The sequence below is a fragment of the Anastrepha obliqua genome, chromosome 5, assembly GCF_027943255.1.
Source record: "Anastrepha obliqua isolate idAnaObli1 chromosome 5, idAnaObli1_1.0, whole genome shotgun sequence".
NCBI lineage: Eukaryota > Metazoa > Arthropoda > Insecta > Diptera > Tephritidae > Anastrepha > Anastrepha obliqua.
This window is the reverse complement of record NC_072896.1, coordinates 116,836,616-116,859,532: the sequence shown is the minus strand read 5'-3', so window position 1 is coordinate 116,859,532 and position 22,917 is coordinate 116,836,616. Positions and strand designations below refer to the sequence as shown.

At 37.6% G+C, this 22,917-nt stretch overlaps 1 protein-coding gene across 2 annotated transcripts in view; it reads right to left on the bottom strand.

The window, feature by feature from the left end:
* LOC129248550 (protein timeless) overlaps positions 1 to 22,917 on the bottom strand; it is a 78,409-nt gene that overhangs the window by 35,186 nt on the left and 20,306 nt on the right. For both annotated transcript variants that reach the window (XM_054888138.1, XM_054888139.1), the window contains exons 3-15: positions 9,942 to 10,205; positions 9,059 to 9,835; positions 8,098 to 8,926; positions 7,881 to 8,022; positions 7,530 to 7,817; positions 6,166 to 6,386; positions 5,877 to 6,075; positions 5,680 to 5,807; positions 5,465 to 5,618; positions 5,229 to 5,384; positions 4,993 to 5,161; positions 2,374 to 2,574; positions 1,570 to 1,897 (exon numbers count right to left, since the gene is read on the bottom strand). In XM_054888138.1, coding sequence (XP_054744113.1) covers positions 1,570 to 1,897; positions 2,374 to 2,574; positions 4,993 to 5,161; positions 5,229 to 5,384; positions 5,465 to 5,618; positions 5,680 to 5,807; positions 5,877 to 6,075; positions 6,166 to 6,386; positions 7,530 to 7,817; positions 7,881 to 8,022; positions 8,098 to 8,926; positions 9,059 to 9,835; positions 9,942 to 10,038 — 3,689 coding nt within the window. In that variant the 5' untranslated portion in view covers positions 10,039 to 10,205. The remainder of the gene's footprint in view (positions 1 to 1,569; positions 1,898 to 2,373; positions 2,575 to 4,992; positions 5,162 to 5,228; positions 5,385 to 5,464; positions 5,619 to 5,679; positions 5,808 to 5,876; positions 6,076 to 6,165; positions 6,387 to 7,529; positions 7,818 to 7,880; positions 8,023 to 8,097; positions 8,927 to 9,058; positions 9,836 to 9,941; positions 10,206 to 22,917) is intronic.

Genomic DNA, 22,917 nt, shown 5'->3' with positions numbered 1-22,917 from the left:
AAAATTATAGATTTGTGGAGAAATATTTATTTTTCTAAGTCATCCAGTAAAAATAAACATCTTTGTACGTTAAAGGGAGGCGAACTGCGCATTTCTCTATCCAAAGCTGGACATCAAGATATCCATCCCACCATCCATTCTTAGCTACAAGACCTTAGTAAAGACCATGTAAAGTTTGCTTTTTGAATCGGCTATAAAAAAAAAACATATCAATATTTTTTTTAAACTTTTTTTTATTTTGAAGATTGAACATTGTCATTTATGAATGAAAAATAATATCGTTCAAATGACTGCCACGACTGGCTTTACAGTAGGCCATTCGATCAACCCAATTTTTAAGCACATTTTTGATTGTTTGGGCTCCAATTTCATGAATGGCAACTTCGATTTCGTATTTTAAAGCATCAATCGTCTCTGGGTGGTTCGCATAGCATTTGTCCTTGACGGCTCCCCACAAAAAATAGTCCAACGGGCTTAAATCACAGCTCCGAGGCGGCCAATTTATGTCGGAATTTCGGCTGATTATTCGGTTTTCAAAAACGGTAGCCAAAAGTTCGAGTGTAACTTTGGCAATGTGACAAGTTGCACCGTCCTGTTGAAACCAAATGTCGTCCATGTCATCCTCTTCAATTTTTGGAAACAACTCGTTGAGCATGTCACGGTAACGCTCGCCATTTACTGAAACCGCAGCTCCTCGCTCATTTTCGAAAAAAAATGGCCCGATGATGCCGCCAGACCAAAAACCGCACCAAACAGTGACTCGTTGTGGATGCATTTGCTTCTCTACAGTAACGTGTGGATTTTCTGAGCCCCAAATTCGACAATTTTGCTTATTGACGTAGCCACCGATGTGAAAATGAGCTTCATCAGAAAAGATGATTTTTCGGTAAAAATGCTCATCTGTGGTCAAACGATTTTCTGCCCATTGAGCGAACCGAAAACGCATTGGATGGTCATTAGGCTTCAGTTCTTGCACCATTTGAACTTTGTAAGCCTTCATACCGAGGTCTTTATGCAAAATTCTCCTTAAAGAAGTGCGTGAAATGTTCAATTCTTGAGAACGATGACGAGTTGAGGTTGTTGGATGTTAACGCACATTTTCGGCTACAGCAGCAATGTTGTCGGGTGTACGCACTGTTGAGCACGTTCACGTGTTGTTTTATCCATTAACGATTCACCTTCATGAACACGATTAACAAATTGATCCACAATCTGTCTTGTTGGCAAATCTTTTTTTTTGTAATTTTTTTTTTCAAATTTCTCACAGTTTGAGTAGAAGACTCACCACTTTGGAAATAGGTTTTCAATATTTCCCAATTTTGTTCAAGCTTATAGCGTCCCATTTCGTAAATGTCAAACGTTTAAGTAAATTATGAATACATTTGACATGTCATTTGTGTTACCATTCTCAAAAAAATAGGTGGTTCAAAAAGCAAACGCTATATGGCCCACCCTGCACAACACCTCACCTTAGTAACCCAAGCCAAGTCATAACTCAAAAGCATCGTCAGAATACGAAACTTCGAGAATACCAACTTAAGAGTAAATTGTAGAAAAAACCATTCTTACCTTATGATTGAATTGCATTGTTTCGCTTTCGGTACGGCAAATATATCGTTACTCGCGCTCGCCTTCTCCAATTTGGCATCCACCTCGGGCACTGGCGCCAACATACTGCCGCTTCCACTGCTCGAACGTCCATTTCGGCTTGCCCGACCATTACAATTTCCATTATCCGAGCTACTTCCCAACACTGTGTACTCATCAACGCCACCAATTTCCATTTCCAGGCTGGACATTGAGGAGAGTGAGCCGCGTGCCGCTGTTACGTGATGGCAACGCGGCAACTCTATTGCATTCACATCCTCAAACTGACTCATATCGAACTTGATCAACACTGTGAGATCGAAAGTGCAAGAGAGACAGAACGAGAGAAATACACACAGAGAGTAAAGCGGTAAAAGAGCAATAGAGGAGTATTTGTAATTGTAAGTATTCGGTTGAGAGTGTACAAAATCACAATGAACGACGAACGAGCGGATGCATTAATATTTGCATTTATCGTAAGGAAATTCATTATAAATATATTATTTTCGTTGATGTTATATTGATTTATTTTATATTTTTTTGCTTGTTTGAGTTGGGTCGAGAATTATTTGTTTTTTTTTTTTTTTGTTTTTCGTTTTATTATAAATCCATTAGATATTGTTTTTGTGCATAAATGTTTTAGAATTGATGGTTTATACGTGGTCCAATTGTTTTTTTAAATATTTTGTTTTTTTATATAATTTTTTTTTTGTTTTTGTAAAAAAGAAAGAAACAGAACATAACATTAACCACTAAACATATACCCCACCGTTCAAAATTACTCACACTTGTCCAATGGGCCCAACTTGCGCGCCAAACTGAAGATCATCTCTGCCGTCCAGAAATCGGGAATGCGTGCGAAAATCGAACCGGCATCGGCAGGCAATTGAAATCCTAATTTATGCAGAAGCAACACAAATGGTTGATATAGCATTGTTGTTGCCTGTTCGCTGTTCCATTGCACGACGGGAATTGATTTGTTTTTCACTAAAATTACAGCAAGAAAAGAAATTTAATAAATTATTATTTAGTAATTATTGATTTGCGGATATTATCTTGAGGACTTGGCTCATTTCGATTAGCATCATATGACATATGACAAAATTGCATAGGACACCGCGGTGTTCAAGGAAATGAAATTGCCGATGAATTGGCTAACTGCGGAGCCAATAACCGGAATCAGTTCTTCAGGAATCATGAAGTAGATCAGCGATTATGTATGCAATTTACATAAAGAGCGATGGTCCGGTCTAGAACACTGCAGAATTACAAAGTGTTTTGTTACAAACCCGAATGGGAAACCGTGGAACTTTTTCTAAAACTTGGTAGAAAAGACATTTGGTTGATGGTCAGTATTGTTACAGGACTCGACCCATGGGGCCAACATATGACCCTATTGGAACCATTGAAGACCCGGGTTCCAATGCCATGAGAATGAGCAAATTTGCCAAAGAATTTGGCAAACTCTCACAGGACTATCCATCTCTGTCTCTATTCTACCCTATCTCTTTCTCTCTGTCACTAATTCATTTAGATTATCAACCCTTTTACTTTCCAGAACCTCGAACACAATGGGCTGTTCAGCCTGAGTGTTTTAGGAGTTACCATTCTCTCGTCGCTTCTCGACTCACCGTTTTCAAATTCCTATTTCACAATATGATCCGTCAGCTGAGCTATTCAAAGACGACTAAAAGTAGTTAATGCACCTTTAAATCAAATGAATAAACAAACGAGCCAGTCCTGAAATTATTCAGTTACTCAGGCGCAGGGTAGCTTTGCCTTACTCATTATGGAACAAGTGATTTTTCTGTTCCCTTCTTCGTCTTCGCCTCCACCTAACAATGTCTTGCGTGTTACATATCCCTCTAATCTCAACGTATCGCATAAGATCTCGCGAGTATGTCCTGTGATAGATCGCACTTCTGCCATCTCAACCTTGTTCATTGCTTGGTGTGTCGCGGTTGCATCTGCTCGGGTTTCAACTGAATAGATTAATACTGGTCAAACGCATGTTTTATAAATTCAGACTTTGTCTTTTCAGCTTAAATGATTATTTCGCCCTATTACAACGCGTAAGCTTCCAGAGATTCCCTTCGCTATGCTTGAATTTGTCATCTCTCATTAATCTTTTTCACTTAAGTAACGTCACGATACCTCTGCACGAGGTGAGTTTCATCCATTTGAACCGGTCTTAGGTTGATTTCTTTCTATTTTTTTACTTCAAGTTTCCTCATGTAATCCTACAATTCGTCAATCCATTTTGATCTTCGTCTATCTTTTGTTTTCGTCGTAAATGTTTTAGCGTCTCGTTGAGTTCTCGTTGGGCCTACTCTTGTGGCACGACTTAGCCATCTGTTTCTTTGATGAAGCGCACAGCAATATTTTCTTTTATTAGTTGGTCCAGTTCTTGGATCCTTATTGCTGATCCAAAGATTTTTCTCAAAATTTTTCTTTCAAATATTTGGAATTTGTTTTTGTCCATTTCACTTAATGTCCACGACTCTGATCCGCAGCGCAAAACTGGTTGGACTACAGATTTATGCATTGTAATTTTGCACGGTCTGTTAAGCAACTTTGATTTGAAGAGTTTTGAAAGTGAGTAGTATTTGCTTTACAGGCTGATTGCATTCTTTCGACGACTGTGAGGCCTATTGAGTTGTCATAACTTAGTTTAAATTCCAAATATGAAAAATGGCAAATGGCTGTATTTTCATGTCAGAAATACACTCAGAGGTTTGCCATTGTCTGCCTAGGGTCGCTTACTATTAGAAAAAACGTTGCCTATCAGTTGGTGTTTCATGCACGGATATTCGAACCTGCGCACTTCCTAATGGTAATCACGTACCAACCCATTCGGCTACGATGACCGCCGCCTTGTATTTAGATTAGATTTGTCGGGAAGACCAGAGAGACAAGATAGATATTATAGGATGGTAAGACTGAAAAACAGGTTTGAGGTCACTTTTGTATTCGTTTATGAATCTTAAGAGGCACGGAATAGTATGAACTTTATCCATACTCAGAACATCGCACCCCAATACCCTAAGTCTGATTCTAGAAAACGCCGAACAGCTACAGAGAAAATGCTCTGCAATGTCCTCATTCTCACGACAGAATTGGCATATTCGGTCGGCAATGATTTCCATGGTAACCAGGCATTGTGACCTATGATTACGCCCACCAGTACTCTCAAGTACTTCCTATTAAGTTTTAGGAGAAAAGTCGCTAGTTTCCTGTTTGATTCTTTCACATGGCACTTGGCTAGTCTGCAGGTTCCCAACTCATGGGTAGACCTCATGAAATCGTCAATTCATAGTTGAATGAGTGCAGAACTGACATTTAGAAAGGGTTCAGGGGCTAGTGGTATGCTTGCAGAGCTTTCATTAGCCACCTTTTGTTACTTACCTATATAATGATATGCCACTGGCTCCATAACATACTGCAGATTCTGTCGATCTTCGCGTAGTATACAATTCTTTAGAATCAACTTTATATAACAGCATTCAAGCAAAATCTTCTGTAGCCAAACCAAATGCTTTTCCTTATTCTCTTTCACTATAAGATCGCGTAGAATCTATCGATAATGGATAATAAGAATAATTAGCAAGTGATTTAAAGAAATTATCGAATCATAAAAGTACCTGTATATCATCAGAAGGTTTAGCAGAAGTTGCAGAATTCTTTAGATCAATACCCGATTCGGTAGAAGTCGAAGTTGGTGTGGTGAGTAAAGCGCGTTGGTATTCAGCGTCTTCGAATTTCATCAGATCATCATACTCAACTAAGGTTATGATGTCCTGTGAGGGCGGGGGTGAATTTAGTGTTAGTATTAGCAGAATTTTATTAAATTATGTACTAAAAGTGGAGGTGCATTTACCTGTTGCAGCAATTGTTGTATAATCGAGATACGCGACTTCTGCTTATTCCCGTTATTGCTGAATAATTTCACAATTTTGCCCACAACATCATTGCTCTTCTTGCTTTGCACGTAATACCAATATAAAGTGTCCATTTCCTCCTGAGTCCAAGCACTTAAAGGGTGAAAAAAATTATTATATTTTATATTTTCAATAATTTATGCTTTTTACATACCAGACTGTATTTTCTAAATTGTGTTCCTTGGTTAGTTCTGTCAGTGAAGCCTTTGGCAAGGACAACGAATTTTTTTGCGGTGTATTTATGAATTTATGTATGACGTACTCTATCAAATCGGACCAATCCTGGGAAGAGAATGGTAAAAATTCAAATATGAAATGCTTTTTTGTCCACAATAAATTCGCTCGACTTACATCGCACAGCTCATAATCGGTCTCCCAAATGCGTGAAAATGTTTTCAATATAATCGGTTGGAAGAGCGTGCCGATCTGTCCCAGATCGCCGCCAACATGATGCATCATCGTAAAGATGCAATCATTAACGAATTCACCGTTATTGTTAAAGTCCTCCAAGAGCATGCCATAGTAGTTCATAATTTCGAGCGTAGCGAATCTGAAATGAAGTATAATTTAACATTAATTTCGAGATAGTTTTGTTTTTTTATGTCCATAAATGGGCATTGGTTATTCATTTGACACTCACTGCGCTATATGCTCGGTCATCTTGATACTCGTGTCACCTTCTGTTTGGGTAATAAAGTCCAAAATCAGCAGTAATAAATGATTTGTTACAACCAAGTCCTGCAGGTACTGCTTGGTATGCAAATTTGGATTGAATCGTCGCAAGAGAAGTACGAATAGGCAACGCAAATCCTCAGTGGAACTGATTTGACTTTGTAAGCGTCGCAAATGCAAGCGATCATCCTGCAAAAAAAAGGAATTATATTTAAAGCTTAATAGAACGAAAGTTAAAGGAAAATGAAAACTTAAAAAAGTGAAAGAACTACTTTTGAGAAGCGAGCCCTTAAACTCTTCATAACCTTTTGGACCACCTAGTATCCGTTATGGTTTTCCAAATTATAAAAAGAAAAACTATTGCGTTACAAGTAGGCAATGAAAATGTCTCTTAACTGGCAACACACTTTTCCCCATAACTCAAATAATCTAATACACAGTTTGCCACTTTATTGTTGCTGTAGTAAATAAAACTGACGTTGCTCAATTCCAGCAAAGCCTTCAGAATTAGAAAGGACCTCTCCAAACGAGGTTTCAGACAGAGTGGCTCGCTCTGGTTTGACTTCTTCTACCTGATTCTACAAAAGATCGTGCGAGCCGCAGAACTTAATCGCTCAGCCACAACTTTCTATAAGAGCGCACAATTGTTGGCGTATGCCGGTCAAAAACCGCGCTGTTAGTTCTGCCTTTTCCAAACTAAATAAAGAAGCAAAGCGAATGGGTCTGGTGCTGGTGAACGAGAACAGAACGAAGTACTTCCTGTCATCAAACAAATAGTCGAAGTACTCGCGTATCGGCACCCACATCACTGTTGACAATTATGATTTCGAGGTTGTAAAAGACTTCGTTTAACTGAGAGCCAGCATTAGCACTGTTAAGAATGTCAACCATGAAATCCAACTTAGAATCTCTCTACGTGCTACTTTGGACTAAGTCGGCAATTGATAACTAAAGCTCTCTCTCGACGAATGGAACTAATACTCTACAAGGCTCTCATCATGCCCGTCCTAACGTATCAGTGATCTCCTTTTTCTTTTCTTTGGTGTAGACTAACTAAGATTGCCAGTTGGTTGTCTAGTAGGGAACACGTTTGAGTCCATATGACATCACTATTTAGCTGTCTAATAACAGTCGATAGATGTCCACAGTTTAAACCAATTCTAACTCGTTTTTTGTTTGGTTTTTGACTGAAAAGTGTTGAATGAAACCCTTAGCGCCACCGATCAACCATTGTACGATTCTAATAAAATTCTAAGAATTACTGCAGCCTTTGCTAGTTTTAACAAAAGTACACACAAACGCATACAATATCCGAATTACACGAAAACTCACTTCACTCAAATGCGTCACTTTCTTGTAGGTATCGATTGCCTGCAGAAACTCTCGTATGGCCGTTACGACCAAATGCATGCGCCGCAAATACGGTTTCAAATCACTGCCTTCTTGGCGAGAGTTCAATTCCAGTTGCTCGCAAAGCGTGACGCCTTCATAAGTCAAATAGCTGATGACATCGTAGGTGAGCACTGCGCTGATATGCTCCATATCCAGCTCCAGCTGCGCGGCGAATTTAAGGAAATAGGTGACCAACCAGAAGAAGTGCGACGTATCGATGGGAATTTTCTAAGACAGACAAGTCAATACTTAATTACGCATGCTAAGTTGATTAAAAATGTCAATTCTTACAATATTGGTAAGCAGTTGTGAGTGCAATTCGCCTACAAGACAGCCGTAACCCTTGAGTAGGAAATCGACTGTGAACTCCTTCAACAAATTAGATATGTCTTCATCAGTTGGCGTGTGTTGTACCAGACCCTTCATGTTGATACTGAAATGTTGTAGAACGTATTTATTAACTCTTAATTTAAAATTAGGGAACTCTTTTTCTTTATAGCAAACTTACAGACTGCTCTTGCTACGCTTGACCAGTTTTTTGCGACGTAGCTCTTTCTTGTCTACCATCGCCATCACAATGCGTTGCTTGCTGCGCTGCTTACTGTTGCAGGGTGGCTTTTGATGTTGCGGTTTGCCCTGTGGGCCATCGTCATCGTTGCTCGAGGTGGATATGGACTCTTGGTTCTCCACTTGTGTGCCATAGCCACAATCTGACAACTCCGATTGCGATGAAGGACACTCACGCTTTTGCGGACAACTTTTTCCCTTTCTCAAATTCAGCTGACCCGAATGTGGCACCTTTTGGCAGATTTTGGGCTGTGGATACGCTTGTTTGAATTTTGTAACAACTGCTGGCGCTTTGAATTTAACCGCATCTGCGTCGGTTTGGTTCGACTCGCTGGTAGTGGTTTGATTGGGTTCAACTGGTTGTTGTTGTTGTTGGTTGTCGCTATCTTCACTCATATCACATGGTTGTGCTGAGCCGACTGCGTCGACCGAGCAACTGCCTTCACCGTCGCCATTAGCAACACCATCACCATCAACATCACCACCAACATGAACATCAACATCACCATTACCATCGCAATTATCGTCATCACCTCCCATATCATCCATTGCTTCGATTTTGATGGTACATGGCTGTTCATTGCCGCCCCTATTGTCAACGCTACCCAATTCCACATCGTCAACTTCCTTCTTCACATGCGAATCGCACATCATTGAGTTTTGATATTCGTGTCCTTTGCGGCTAACTTCCTGCAATGTGGCTTCGGTCGCCTCCTCGCGCATGGCTTGTCGACGATCTTCGGCACTCTCGTTCTTGCAACCATTACTACCTGTTGAAACACAAATAGGACTCTTTAGTGCACCTATTCGCGTTCGTAAATCAGCATTTAATCTTGCTGGTGGCATTAGCAATTCGAACTGTTCCGTTACTTTCTCAATCGCAACTGTGTAGTAGGACTTACCATTGTCCGAAGAGTCAGAAGTGGGATCCGATGTAAGCATGGGACTAGAGTCGCCACTACCTTGTTTGGGTGGAGAGGTATTGCTCTCGTTATCCTCCGAACTCTCCGATAGCGAAGCCTCAAACCACATATTTAATAACTTTTGGAGCGTGCTGACGTGTTGATCTTTATACATCAACGCGATCAGCTGCACCATGGTGACACCCCAAAAGGCGCGATGTGGACAAGTCATGAGGTACAGCAACAGTTTATCGATACTTTGTATGAAGAGATTCCAAAGTATTGCATTTTGCATCGACACCGGATGTGACCCACCTGGCTGGGAATGTGCTGAGGGCATTACAAAGTTCACATTTGTCTCTGGGATGTGGAGAACATTGCGGAGCAATAGTAGGCAATTGTTGATTTTATCACATTTCTGAAGTGACAATTTCGGATCGGACTCCAACAAATATTTCATGTATTCGACAACAGATTTCGTGCTCTTCGGATCTGTAAAGGCCTCTTTACTTGTATAGAGCAACTTGTTCAACTCGAAGATGGTATGTCGACCGACTTCGGTGCGATACATGACATCTACCGAGAAGAGGCACTCTACAGGCACAGTCAAATTAACCAGGATGCGTATGACCGAGTCGAGTACAGCATCATCTTTCGTATTCTCCAGCAGCGGTATCAAATCGGAACGCACATTTTGGCCGAAGCCGATGGCGCGACGAAAGGTGCGTAACGTCTGATCTTCATAGGTAAGTTTATAATTTATTTCCTCTAGAATTGCTGCAAGGCGGGCGATGATGATAATGAAAAGAAAGAAGTCAATGGAATATTGCAATGGATATAGTGACAATAAAAATTTGGTGAATGATATTTTAGTGATACTCACATAACGCATCTGGCCCAACAACGTAGGTATCCCCTTCCAGAGAACCCAATGAAGAGAAGGCGCTATGTAACTGTGGTGTTGCCAATAGCCAGTCCATTACAAAATTTGTATTATTTTAATAATGAAATGGGTGTTTAAGTTTGTAGAACAGAGTCGTCCTCTTCGACACTCATTTGGCCGATTTAATAGATGAATTAGGTGGGTTGAAAATGTATGGAAACAATCAACCGGTGGTCTACTAAAGACCCTTTATTTATGAAAAATCTGTAAAGAAATATTTCAAAGTAAGATTTTTAGTTAGTTAAAGGAAAAAGGCAAAACAATATGGAAAATTAATGGAATTGAAATATAAAATATTTGGAGAGAATGAAATGAGTTTATTTTGTAAAGTAGATAAATATGTATACGGCCGTAGCCGAATGGGTTGGTGCGTGACTACCATTCGGAATTCACAGAGAGAACGTTGGTTCGAATCTCGGTGAAACATCAAAATTAAGAAAACATTTTTCTAATAGCGGTCGCCCCTCGGCAGGCAATGGCAAACCTCCGAGTGTATTTCTGCCATGAAAAAGCTCCTCATAAAAAAAATATCTGCCGTTCGAAGTCGGCTTGAAACTGTAGGTCCCTCCATTTATGGAACAACATCAAGACGCACACCAAAAATAGGAGGAGAAGCTCGGCCAAACACCCAAAAAAAAGGTGTACGCGCCAATTATATATGTATAGATAAATATGTATACCAAGGGTTAAGAGCTATTCGAAACACTAAAATTTAATAATTTATAAAATTGCATACCAAAAATATTTCTACAAATTCGAATTAAAAAACCATGGAATTGTAATAAAAAGTTTCATGAATTTAATAATATTTGAAATTTGGATTTATTTCATCGGTCGTCACATCCGGATCAACACAAGGATCAATTTTCATACCGCACTTGTGGAACATTAGTTATGTCGAGGTATTCAATGCAGAAATGCCCGATAGTATCTTTTTAATCGAATACGCAGATGATATCGTATCGGTCATCAGAGCACGAAACTTTGAAAAAGCTTGTAGAAAACTTAACCAAGTTATGATAAGGACACAAACGTGGCTAGATTCGCGTGGACTCAAATTAAGCACGTTAAGCAAATTAAAACGTCTAACCAAGAAGCACATCCCGTTGGAAGTTATCATGCAACCTTGCTCAAATACGCTAGCCACAAAAAAGGTTTTAAAGTACCTACGCATAAGACTAGACTCAAGACTAACCTTCTGGGGCCAAATAAATCACGCAACAGAGAAAGCCGCTAAGATGACATCCCTACTGATGCCAAACATAGGGGGTCCAACCCAGAGGAAACGGAAAATAATGATGGCTACCACGCTCTCCGAAGCTGAACTATGGGCTAATGCGCTCAAGATAAATTACAGATGCAAGCATTTAACATCGTTTCAACTAACGGCAGTCCAGAGAGTTGTGTCCGCCTACCGCACAGTATCAGGGCCAGATGTTCAAATGATAAGCAATTCAATACGGATAAACTTACTAGTCTTTGAGAGGAAAACGTTGTGGGCTTTAGAGATAGAGGGAATTGAAGGAAGAGTTAGCAAACCTGCAGCGCGCGAATAACGAAACACGCGGCAGATGGACGACTAGGCTAATAAAAGACGTCGCCACATGGAGCAGCAGGAACTTCGTTGAAGTCAATTTTTATACAACCCAAATGCTTTCGGTGCACAGGTATTTCCAGAAGTACCTGTTCAAAATAAGGAAAAGCGAACACCCCACATGTATATATGTACGTGGATACCGCCCAAGATGACGCTGAACACACATTCTTCCAATGCACACGTTGGGAGCAAGTACGTCGAACGCTGGAGAATGCAGTCGGTCAAGTAACCACTGAAAATATAATCGACAAGATGCTAAGCAGCTGCGCTGAGAGATCATCAGTGGTTTCACGGAAAACATTCTCCGTATAAAAGGGCGGGACCTGGACGCAGGCACATAGGCATAGAGCTTTGTAATAAGGAAGTTGAAACGCCACTCTGACGTAATGTGAAAGCGGTTGCAGGGTGGGCGAGGGGTGAGTTTTTTACTCTCCGGACATACCATTGCAGCGTCTGCAGCTTTGATGATCCATTAGGCATTTTCAACCCCCCATTCGAAAAAAATAAAAACAAAAAGGCTACACTTTTCTAAAAAAAAACGTAATAAAAAACTAAAAAATTGTGCTCTCATTTGTCATGTGCTGCATCTTAACGAACTTGTTTTCTATGTACTACCAATTTTCGTTAGCAATAATATGTTCATAACGCCAAATCGCTAATGATAAGTACCCCCACCACTTTGCAGTTCACATTACTTCTCTCACGCTACCCATTCGCATGCACAGCACGACTAAGATGTTGTACTAACAGCCAGCGATGAGTAAGGTAGTGCAACGTGCTCCGACATGAACGAACGTGTTGCAATTTGAAGCTACACAAAGTAATAACTGTTGCGCTCGTGGAGTTATTAACAGCCACTTTTGCACTTAAACTAAAGCTCAACCAACGCCACCTCAATGCACGTGTGAGCGCATCGTGCGCTGAGCATAGAAGAAGAGAGAGTGGCACATTTCCACAGCATTCGTGATGCCTGCATTTACTCACCTCAATGGTAGTGTTTGTGTGCATGTGCACATAGATATTGTAAGTGCATGTAGGTATGAAGAAGAAGAAGAGGCATATGAGTGCTTATTTTTAAATTAGAAAGGTAAATTTTCACTTGAATCGGTGCAAGTATTTTTTTTTTTTTTTTTTGTAAACATTTTTATGTAAGATGTATTTGTAAGTACTTACATGAGAAAATTTATATTTATGCATACATACATATGATAATTTCAAACAACATTCTAAAAAACTTTTGTCAATAAAGTGCAAAGTAAAGCCACACGCAATCTGCCTTAATATTATAAATACATAAACTGTAATTGTAAATATTTGCGTGATTTAGAAATGATTGAATGAATTAGATAAGTACTTCAAAACACTTAATAATTTTTGCGTAAGAAGAAAAATATACTGAGAGGGGAGTGTTATACCATATCTACAGGGTCCGACACTCGAAGTCTAATGAAATAAAAAGGCCATAAATTTCGTTTGGAAAAATATCTTTATTCAATTAAAAGTAAGAAATGAAAAAATTAAGCTCGATATGACTACCTTTTGCCTTGATACGGTCCAGAAACGAGTCGCACGCTACCCGAATGTGACTTGCAGATATTTTGGTCCACTCGTGGAAAATGGCTTTTTTCAGCGCCTCCAAAACAGGTGAATCTTTTAGTTCGGACCTTTCTTTCCAAAATGCCCTAAAAAGAATAATCCATTGGATTCGCGTTTGGTCAATTTGAGACCTATTGTGTGGACGTTATGAAGTTCGAAACGTTGTTTTTTAGCCATTCTTGTTTCATTCGAGCTTTGTGAGATGGTGCCGAGTCCTGTTGAAACGTTCATGGTCTGCCAGCGAAATGTTTGTCAGCGCTCGGCTTCAAAGCAACCTCCAGTAACTTTCCCGATAATATTTCGCATTTACCTTGACGCCAGGCTCGATGAAAATGATTGGAGAGGGTCCATTTGCGGTTACAACGGCACACAACATTAACTGTGGCGGGTGCTGTCTCCTGGTGGCCAATCGATGACTCAAATTTTCGTATGAACGGTTGGTCAAATAAATCCTATCGTTTTGGAAGTTTACGAATTGCTCAATTTCAAAAATTTTCTCTTCAGAAAACACAATGTGTGTAAATTGACCGCTTTCAACCAAGCGAAGCAACTCTTGCGCCGTTTGGATCTTGTAAAGTTTGACTTTGAGATCATTTTTCAGTATGCGGCGGATGCTGCGGTCAGATATTTGCACTTTTTCTTCATTTGATTGGCACTTCGTTGGGGATTTCGTTCAAGTCGCTTCCTCACTTCTTGAACCATTTCACGTGACGTTGCAGTCTTTTGGTTACCACCTCCATGACGTTTCCCGATGCTACCAGTATCATTGTAGCGAGTAGTGGTGCGATACGCAAAAACTTTATTTACTTTAAGGTTCTCGAGCTCACGAAGAATCGCTAGTTGCGATTTTTCAGCCAAATACAATGCAATCACACCATTAGGTTTGAAATCCATTACTGATTTTCTTTTTTGCGTTTACTCTCGGCAAATGCTTCCGCTTATAAACAATAGTCTGAACTGTCATTTAGCTATCTAACTGCGCTAGGGGCCTGAAGTTAGTTACACTTCGAGTGCTGGACCCTGTATTTACACTCATATCTACACATTTCTAATTAATTTGTTTGACATGAATACTTTTTCGGGATATTCGATTTTCATCTGAAATTTAAATTTTTAAAAGGAAAATATTTTGTTCTTTCACGCGCCCGATTTTTTCTATTTTTAGTTAAAGGATATATAGGGTGTTTTTTTTAGAGGTTAGGTTTTCAAGTTGGCACTACTTTTTTCGTAGATGGTCTTTTTGATAGCTGTCACTTGATTTATGCTCAGTTTGATTTGCCATTTCATAATGAGTAGACTTACACCTGAACAACGTTTGCAAATCGTGCAAATTTGGGCCCAAAACGAGATGGCCACCGATCCCGATTTTCACAAGAAAATTTTGTTCAGCGATGAAGCTCACTTTTGGTTGAATGGGTATGTCAATAAGCAAAATTGTCGCATTTGGAGTGAACATAATCCACAAGCTATTGCTGAGACGCCGTTACATCCTCAAAAAGTCACTGTTTGGTGTACTCTATGGGCAGAGGGAATCATTGGTCCATATTTCTTTAAAAATGAAGCCGGCCATAATGTTACAGTCAATGGAGAGCGCTATAGAGCCATGATTAATGACTTTTTCGTGCCTGAATTGGACGATGTTGATGTGGACGACCTTTGGTTCCAACAAGACGGCGCCACATGCCATACAGCCAACGCAACAATCGATTTATTGAAGGAAACGTTTGGTGAGCGCATTATCTCGCGCCGTGGACCTGTGGCGTGGCCTCCAAGATCGTGCGATATAACACCGCTGGACTATTTCTTGTGGGGCTATGTGAAGTCGCTTGTCTACGCAGATAAGACCGAGACGATTGACGTCTTGGAAGAGAATATTCGGCGCGTTATTGCTGACATACGGCCCCAATTGCTGCAAAAAGTGGTCGAAAATTGGGCCTCTCGGCTGGAATTTATTCGAGCCAGCCGCGGCGGCCAATTGCGCGAAATCATTTTTAAAACATAATGGCAAACCCTTATCTTTATAATAAAGCTAAATTCTTGGCCATAACATTAAATTATATACGTTTTATTTCATCTTGAAAACCTAACCTCTAAAAAAACACCCTATATTAATTAACAAAAATTAGCAATAAAATTTGAACCATGTTTTCAATTTATGAGTGTTGTTTACTTAAAAGCATTTGAACAGACCTGCGTAGAAATTAATCTGCAAATTATTTTAGAAACTACAGTAGTATGCGACTTTAGCTATGCAAAAAGTTATAATACTCACGTTAAAGAAGTAACCCGTAGGCGAATTGTGGACTCAATTAGTGAAGGATTAAAATTTATAAGAAGCAGAAAATCTAAAAAATCCGTCGATTACTTGCAAACTGGTAAAACAATAAGTTCTGAATATTATTGTAACCTTTTAGACCAGCTAACAAAAAAATTCGTGAAAAAGTCCCAGTTAGCAAAAGAAGAAAACTATTTTTCACCAGGACAAAGCACTTCAACTCGAGAACATTTTGACCGTGGCTAAAATTCATGAAGGTACAAGAAGCGTTACTCTTAGCACTATACTTAACTCACGAACTAATGAATAGAATATCATTAAATTTTAACAGCCGTCTTTTTAAGGTTACCACTAACTGAAAAAGAGGTGAATGCAATAAAACCAGTGCCACCTATGCGTTAGGCCCGTGACTTTTCAGCCTATGTGTTATACCTATATACCTCTAACTACTAGTAAGAACATGGGCGTCTTGGAAAATGGTTACGAAAACAATATGGTTGATGTATATATACATAAGTGCTAATTGAATTTTTAATGACTACGAGTATATTTTCAATACGGTTACATGAAAATACAAATATGTAGACGCAACAAAAATATAAATAACTTACTGCGTTGTGGGAAAGATACGCAATCATTATTTTGGTAGAGGCATCATGCAATCAAACACAAGCATATAATCACTTGAATGAATCTTATGTAAAGATTACGAAGAATAAGTATCTCTCGAGCGAAGCAAATACAAAAGCGCTTGCAGAAAAATTAAATTTATGTAGGTGCACATGATTACAGGGTGCAGGGAAATTCACTAGTAACTAACTGATATGTTTCCAGGTAATTTAGAACCATGACTAGTAACCTCAGCTGCAACTTCTTTTCTATAATTCAAAACTAGCATAATTTATTTATTTATTTATTAAGTAAATCTAAAAATGATTTCTTACAGACTACTAAAAATGGGAAATCTAAGAGTTTTTCATAGCTAATATTTATTTAAATAATTTATTAATAATCAAAGTCGGTTTAGGTGACTCATAACCCTCCCTCCCAAAGACAAACAGAATGCATTCCCACAGACCACTGCAGATTGCGATATTCATTACAGAAAGCAGCGCACATGACTCTCTTGATGACAGGAAGAAACAGTATACTGCATACCGTACTAGTTCCGAAGCACCTACACATTTCACTAGTTCAGATTTCACACTGTACAGATTTCACCTACACAATCAAACGAAAGTATTTGCAAAAACAAATGAAATCTACTCAACCGAAAAATAGCAGAAAGAAAGAAAGCATGTAGTCAAAAAGTAGCGGCTGCAGTAAAACGTGATGAGAGAGTCAAGCCCTCATGTGCATTTTACATACACACATAAGCAGGGGTGTATGTATGTACATACATATACAAAAGCCCAGGCATACTTGCGTGCACATGCACTCACTAGAGTCTTAGATACGGATATGTTTTCGTAAAAAAATATTTATGTTGCTCTGACTTCGACTTTGGCAATTACGCAATCAGCAATATGATTGCAAATGATGACAATATCAGCTAAAAAATAACAGGCACGCCCCTAGAAGTATGTTATGCTGTATGCGTCGAAGTGCCGTTGAAAAAGAGTATAAATACTGTGTAACTAGCGAATGTTAATGTGAATGAATGTAAATGTGAATAAATTCGAATGGGATGTGTGCTGTTTTATATTTTTATGTGGGCTAAACTTACTGTGGTGTCCAATATATCGTCGATATGCTAAAATCCCTTCTAGCAAACCTTTCAAAACTCAATTGTACTAAAAATACTTAGTAGTAACATTTGTGCCTTCTCATTTCTTTAATATTCTCTGGTTAATGCTTGTAATGACAACGGGTGGGGAAGGTTACAGGGTTTATGTCTGCTTATGCACAAATAGAAGTGCATTTACACACACCTGTGTTCAAAATAAAACCAGTCCACCATATGGCAAAGGTTTAACCATTCTTTTTCTTGTTTCTTTGATTTATATTTTTTTTATAAAAATATAAAAATCTGGTTAAACTACAACAAAAACCATATAACTCAAAGTTTTCCATATTATATGAAGAAAACTCAACAAATTTTCATAAAAATTTCATAAAACTTTTAAGAAAATTTCGAGAACGCAGTTTTTAGCTCATTGAGCTTTAGTATAATAAAATATCATTTATAAGTGGCACCAAATTCGCGTTGATTTTGGATATTCTTTTTTTTTTTTTGTAGGCGGTGTCACGCACTTCCTTATATAACGAATACTGCAAGGTACTCTCGTCATATTTAATGATAGGTAATTTCGTGTAAAACAACGAAAATGCATGTTCTTATCTAAAAAATATAGACGTAGGCCCTCCACAGGGACGCATTTTGGGTATTTTGCTATATCCCCGGTATTCCCACGATCTACCACCTGCAAGTCAGGAAGAACTTACACATTTGCGGATGACATTGCCATCCTTGCAGTCGTTAACAGTACCGAAAACGCAACGAATAACCTACAAGAAACTAAGAATATTATATATATAATTGGCGCGTACACCCTTTTTGGGTGTTTGGCCGAGCTTCTCCTCCTATTTGTGGCGTTCGTCTTGATGTTGTTCCACAAATGGAGGGATCTACAGTTTTAAGCCGACTCCGAACGGCAGATATTTTGATGAGGAGTTTTTCATGGCTGAAATAATACACTCGGAGGTTTGCCATTGCCTACCGAGGGGCGACCGCTATTAGAAAAATGTGTTTCTTAATTTTGGTGGTTTCACCGAGATTCGAACCGACGTTCTCTCTGTGAATTCCGAATGGTAGTCACGCATCAACCCATTCGGCTACAGCGGCCGCCAAAAAACTGAGAATATTACTAAATACAAATAGGCTAAGGCATGGAAAATAAATCTAAGCAAAAGGAAGTCAGCACATAACAAACGCTGCTTCCAAGTCAATCTTCATCCATGCGTCGATAATCTCATACGTTAACCAGGCCAAAAATCTGAGCAGAGCACTAAATGCCAAACTGCGCTGGAAAACTCACGTCAAGATAAAACAAGAAGAGCTTGACTTGACTTGCACTTCGAATTGCTACCACATCCACCGTATTCACCATATTTGGCTCCCAGCGACTACTGGCTGCCAAAAAAATGCTCACTGGTAAGAGATTTCGCTGAAGAGGTTATCGCTGAAACTGAGGCCTATTTTGAGACAAAAGATAAATCTTTCTACAAAAGTGGTATTGAAATGTTAGAGCAGTGCTGAAATGATTGCGTTATTCCTGATGGAAATTGCGTTGATGAATAAAGCTAATTTAAAAAAAAAAAACCTATTTTCTTTGTAAGGCCCAGAACTTTGCAGCCCAAGTGCTAGATATGTAAGTAGTCAGCAGTGATAACCAAATCACTTATATTTAATTTCAGCATTATTTTCCAGTTCATATACATACAAACATATAAGCACTTTCATAAAAGAATTGCTCAGAATTCCACATTGTATTTGTATTTTTACAGCTAATTTTCCTCGCCCCCAAAGCATCATGCAACACAATCAGCTCGACCATGAACGACGCGTGTGTCAATCGCATGTGACCATTGCAACGCTGCCACTCAGCTTTGTATCTAATCACTATTGATTGCATAAACACTTATACACGCACACACTTACACGCGCGCAACAAAACAGAAAAGGAACATCAACTTGGACGTGCTTGCTCACATTGGCTTTCACATTCGTAAAAATGTGAAACTTTGCAGGTCACTCGCGCTTAGCATCGTTTTGTACCACCCAAGGCAGCGGATGTGTTGGGGATGGTGTGCAGGTGTGTGTGCTACGCGAGTTATATATTATAAATAACTTTCCCCTTTCGCTCTCGCTCTCTTCATTATCTAACTGTAATAATTAGCTATGTAAGTAATATATTTAATTGTTGTAATTGTTGTAAGAATAAATGGGGAAATCATTCTCTCTTCATTTCAAGTATAAATCTAACTGTTAAAATAAATTGAATAAGTATAGTTTTTAATGTTAAAAGTAGTCTTCAAAGTCACCTTGAAGAGTAAAGAACAAATTATTTTGAAGTGTAATCAAACTTGTTCCATTTTAATAAAAATAAAACTAATAAAAATAAAACTTTAACAAATTTATTTTATTTTCAAAAATAAATTTAACTGGCGACGAGGATGGGATATGTTAGTTAAAACATATCCAGTGATAATCGGCAAAAGAAAAGTTTAAAATTTTCAAGAAACCGATGTGAACCGCAAATAATTCAAGTGGACATTACTAAAGTGAGGCAAAAAGCGAAATTTTTGTAAACTTAAAAACTAAAAACTAAACCAAAAAAAAAAAAAAAAAAAAAAAAAAAAAAAAATATTTCGTGTAATAACTAATCCGAAAGAATAGTTCTAACAAATTTATGATCGTTGAAAATAATTTGAACTTAGCGCAGTTGAGTGCAAAACGGCAAATTTGTGCATAATTTGTGAGCAATTTTACTGCCCAAATTGATATGACTACTGTACATATATATATTTAAAGCGGACAAAATCTTTGACAAACAAGAAAAAAGATTGGCTTCGTAAAAAAACAAAAAAAAAAAAGGAAAAGAAATTACTAGAAGTTAAAAGTTAACGGAAAAAGAGAAGAAAGTGTACGGTGTGCATTCCAGTGCTAACGGCGTGAAAGACGAAAGAGAAAGCAAGCCAGCTATCATTAGAGAAAGAAGCAGAGCAGCGTTTGCTTAGAACAAACAACAACACCCACAATGGCTTTGACGCTAGCTGAGAGCTTGCGTGAAGCGAGGAGCTTGCCTGCATTTAACGGGAGCAGTGAATATACGCTCAGCAACTACCTGAGGGACGTCGCAACTGTGTTGCAGCTAACGCCAGCAGAACATGTACAGACAATAAAAACAGTATTAAGCAACAGACTGCAAGGTAAGGCGTTAAAGGCGGTTGAAACCTTATTTAACCCTACATGGGAGGGTATAATAGTTAAGCTTAAGGAGGAATTTGGAGTAAAAAGAAGTTTTTTTAATTTAAGAAGTGACGCTCTAAACGAAGAAGCTAGAAACATTGAGGAATTACATTATAAATTAAGTAAAATTTTAAGTTTAATGAACACAAAGTATAGCTTAGAACCTGACATTTTGTATACACCTGAAAATAATGAAAAATTAATTTTTGATATTTATGTAAACTACTTACCTATTAGTATTAAATCTCTTTTGCTACAAAATAATATTAGATCTATTAACATAGCTTATACATTTTATTTAGAAAATAATTTATTAAAAGATATAAAACTAGTAAATAATAAACAAGCGAATAGTTTTGCGTATAAAAGTTTTCAAAACAATAATGATTTTCGAAATAACAATACCTTTCCAAATAATAACTTTCAAAATGCAAATAATTCATTAAATAGGAATGGTTTTCAAAGATTTCAAAATTCAAGCAACTTTCCTAATTATAGTAGCCGTAATAACAGAAATAATAGTGGTGGTTTTAATAATTGTAACAGAAATTTCAGAAATTTTCAAACGCAAACTTTTAACACTTTTAACAGAAATAATCAGCAACAACAAACCCAAAATTATGACTTAGAAAATTTTAGTAATTTACGACAAAATCAACAAAATTCATATAATAGACATTTAAGTAATAATGAAGAACCAATGGAAATTGATGCAATTCACGTTACAGAAAATTTTCCTGTGCAGCCTCGAAATTATCATTACCCATAGTAATATTAACTATAAATAATACAAAAACAAGATGCCTAATTGATAGTGGTGCTGCTACTACCCTCGGAGATTATAATTTTTTTTCCAATATAGGAATAAAGAAAAGTTTAATAAAACCAATTTTATTAAATACTCTGGTCGGTAATAATATTATTATAGATGAAGTGATAGTAAATGTGCCGGATGAATTCAAAGAAAAAAATAGCACCATGTCTGTTAAATTAATTAATTTTATTGATAAAAAATTCGATTGCATAATAGGAATAAATATTTTACAGCCCTTTGGAGCTATAATAGATTTTCAAAATAATACTCTTAAAGTAAATAATAATGAAATAAAACTAATTGACTATAAATTTAACATTTCTTATGAGGAAATTAATTATATAGAAAAATTTGAGCTGGATAAATTCAAAGATTTAATGCCTACAAACTTAAATAAGGAAGAAAATAAGTTATTAGAAAATTTTTTACATAAAAATAAAAAGACGTTTTATATTAAAAACCAAAATTTAACTACAACTACCTGTGTAAAACATAAAATAATAACTACTTCTAATAAAATAGTATACTGCAAGAATTATAGGCATCCACAGATTTTAGAAAATGAAATAGAAAAGCAAATAAATGAAATGTTAAAAGAAAATATAATACGCCCCAGCAAATCGCCTTATAATTCCCCTTTGTGGATTGTTAAAAAGAAGTCCGATAATTCGAACCAGCAGAAATGGCGATTAGTTATAGACTTTAGGAAGCTAAATGAAATAACTGTGGATGACAAATTTCCTCTGCCAAATATAGAGTCATTATTTGACAAGTTAGGTAAGGCGCAATATTTCTCGTCCTTGGACCTTGCGAAAGGCTTTCATCAGGTTTTGATGGAGGAAAGCGACATTGAGAAAACGGCTTTTTCAACGCCCCGTGGTCACTTCGAGTTCATTCGAATGCCCTTCGGTCTCAAAAACGCGCCCGCTACATTTCAGCGAATGCTAAACTACATTTTGGCTGATTATATAAATAAAATTTGTATAATTTATATGGATGATATACTAGTCTTTTCAACCTCGCTAACCGAACACTTAGAAAGCTTGCAAAAGGTATTTAATAAACTGAATGACTACAATTTAAAGGTTCAAATAGATAAGTGTAGATTCTTATCGAAAGAAACAAACTTTCTTGGTCATATCATAACAAATAATGGGATAAAGCCCAACCCCGAGAAAATTAATATAATACAAAACTTGGAGCTACCAAAGTCAGTAAAAGAAATTAAATCGTTTTTAGGTTTAACCGGATATTACCGGAAATTCATTAGAAACTATTCCTTTGTTGCTAGCCCTATAATAAAATATTTAAAAAAAAATAGTAAAATTGATATTAATGACAAATCTTATATTGACGCTTTCGAAAAATTGAAGAAAATTTTAACAAATCCACCAATATTATGCTATCCAGACTTTAATAAAAAATTTGTATTGACCACGGATGCAAGCAATGCTGCTATTGGCGCGGTGTTGAGCCAGGATGGCAAACCAGTAAGTTACGCCAGTAGGACTTTAAATGGACATGAAAAAAACTACTCAACTCTGGAAAAAGAATTATTAGCCATTGTATGGTCAGTGAAATATTACCGTCCATACCTTTTTGGTCGAAAGTTTCTAGTTCAAACTGATCATCAGCCTTTGAAATGGCTTTATTCACTTAAAG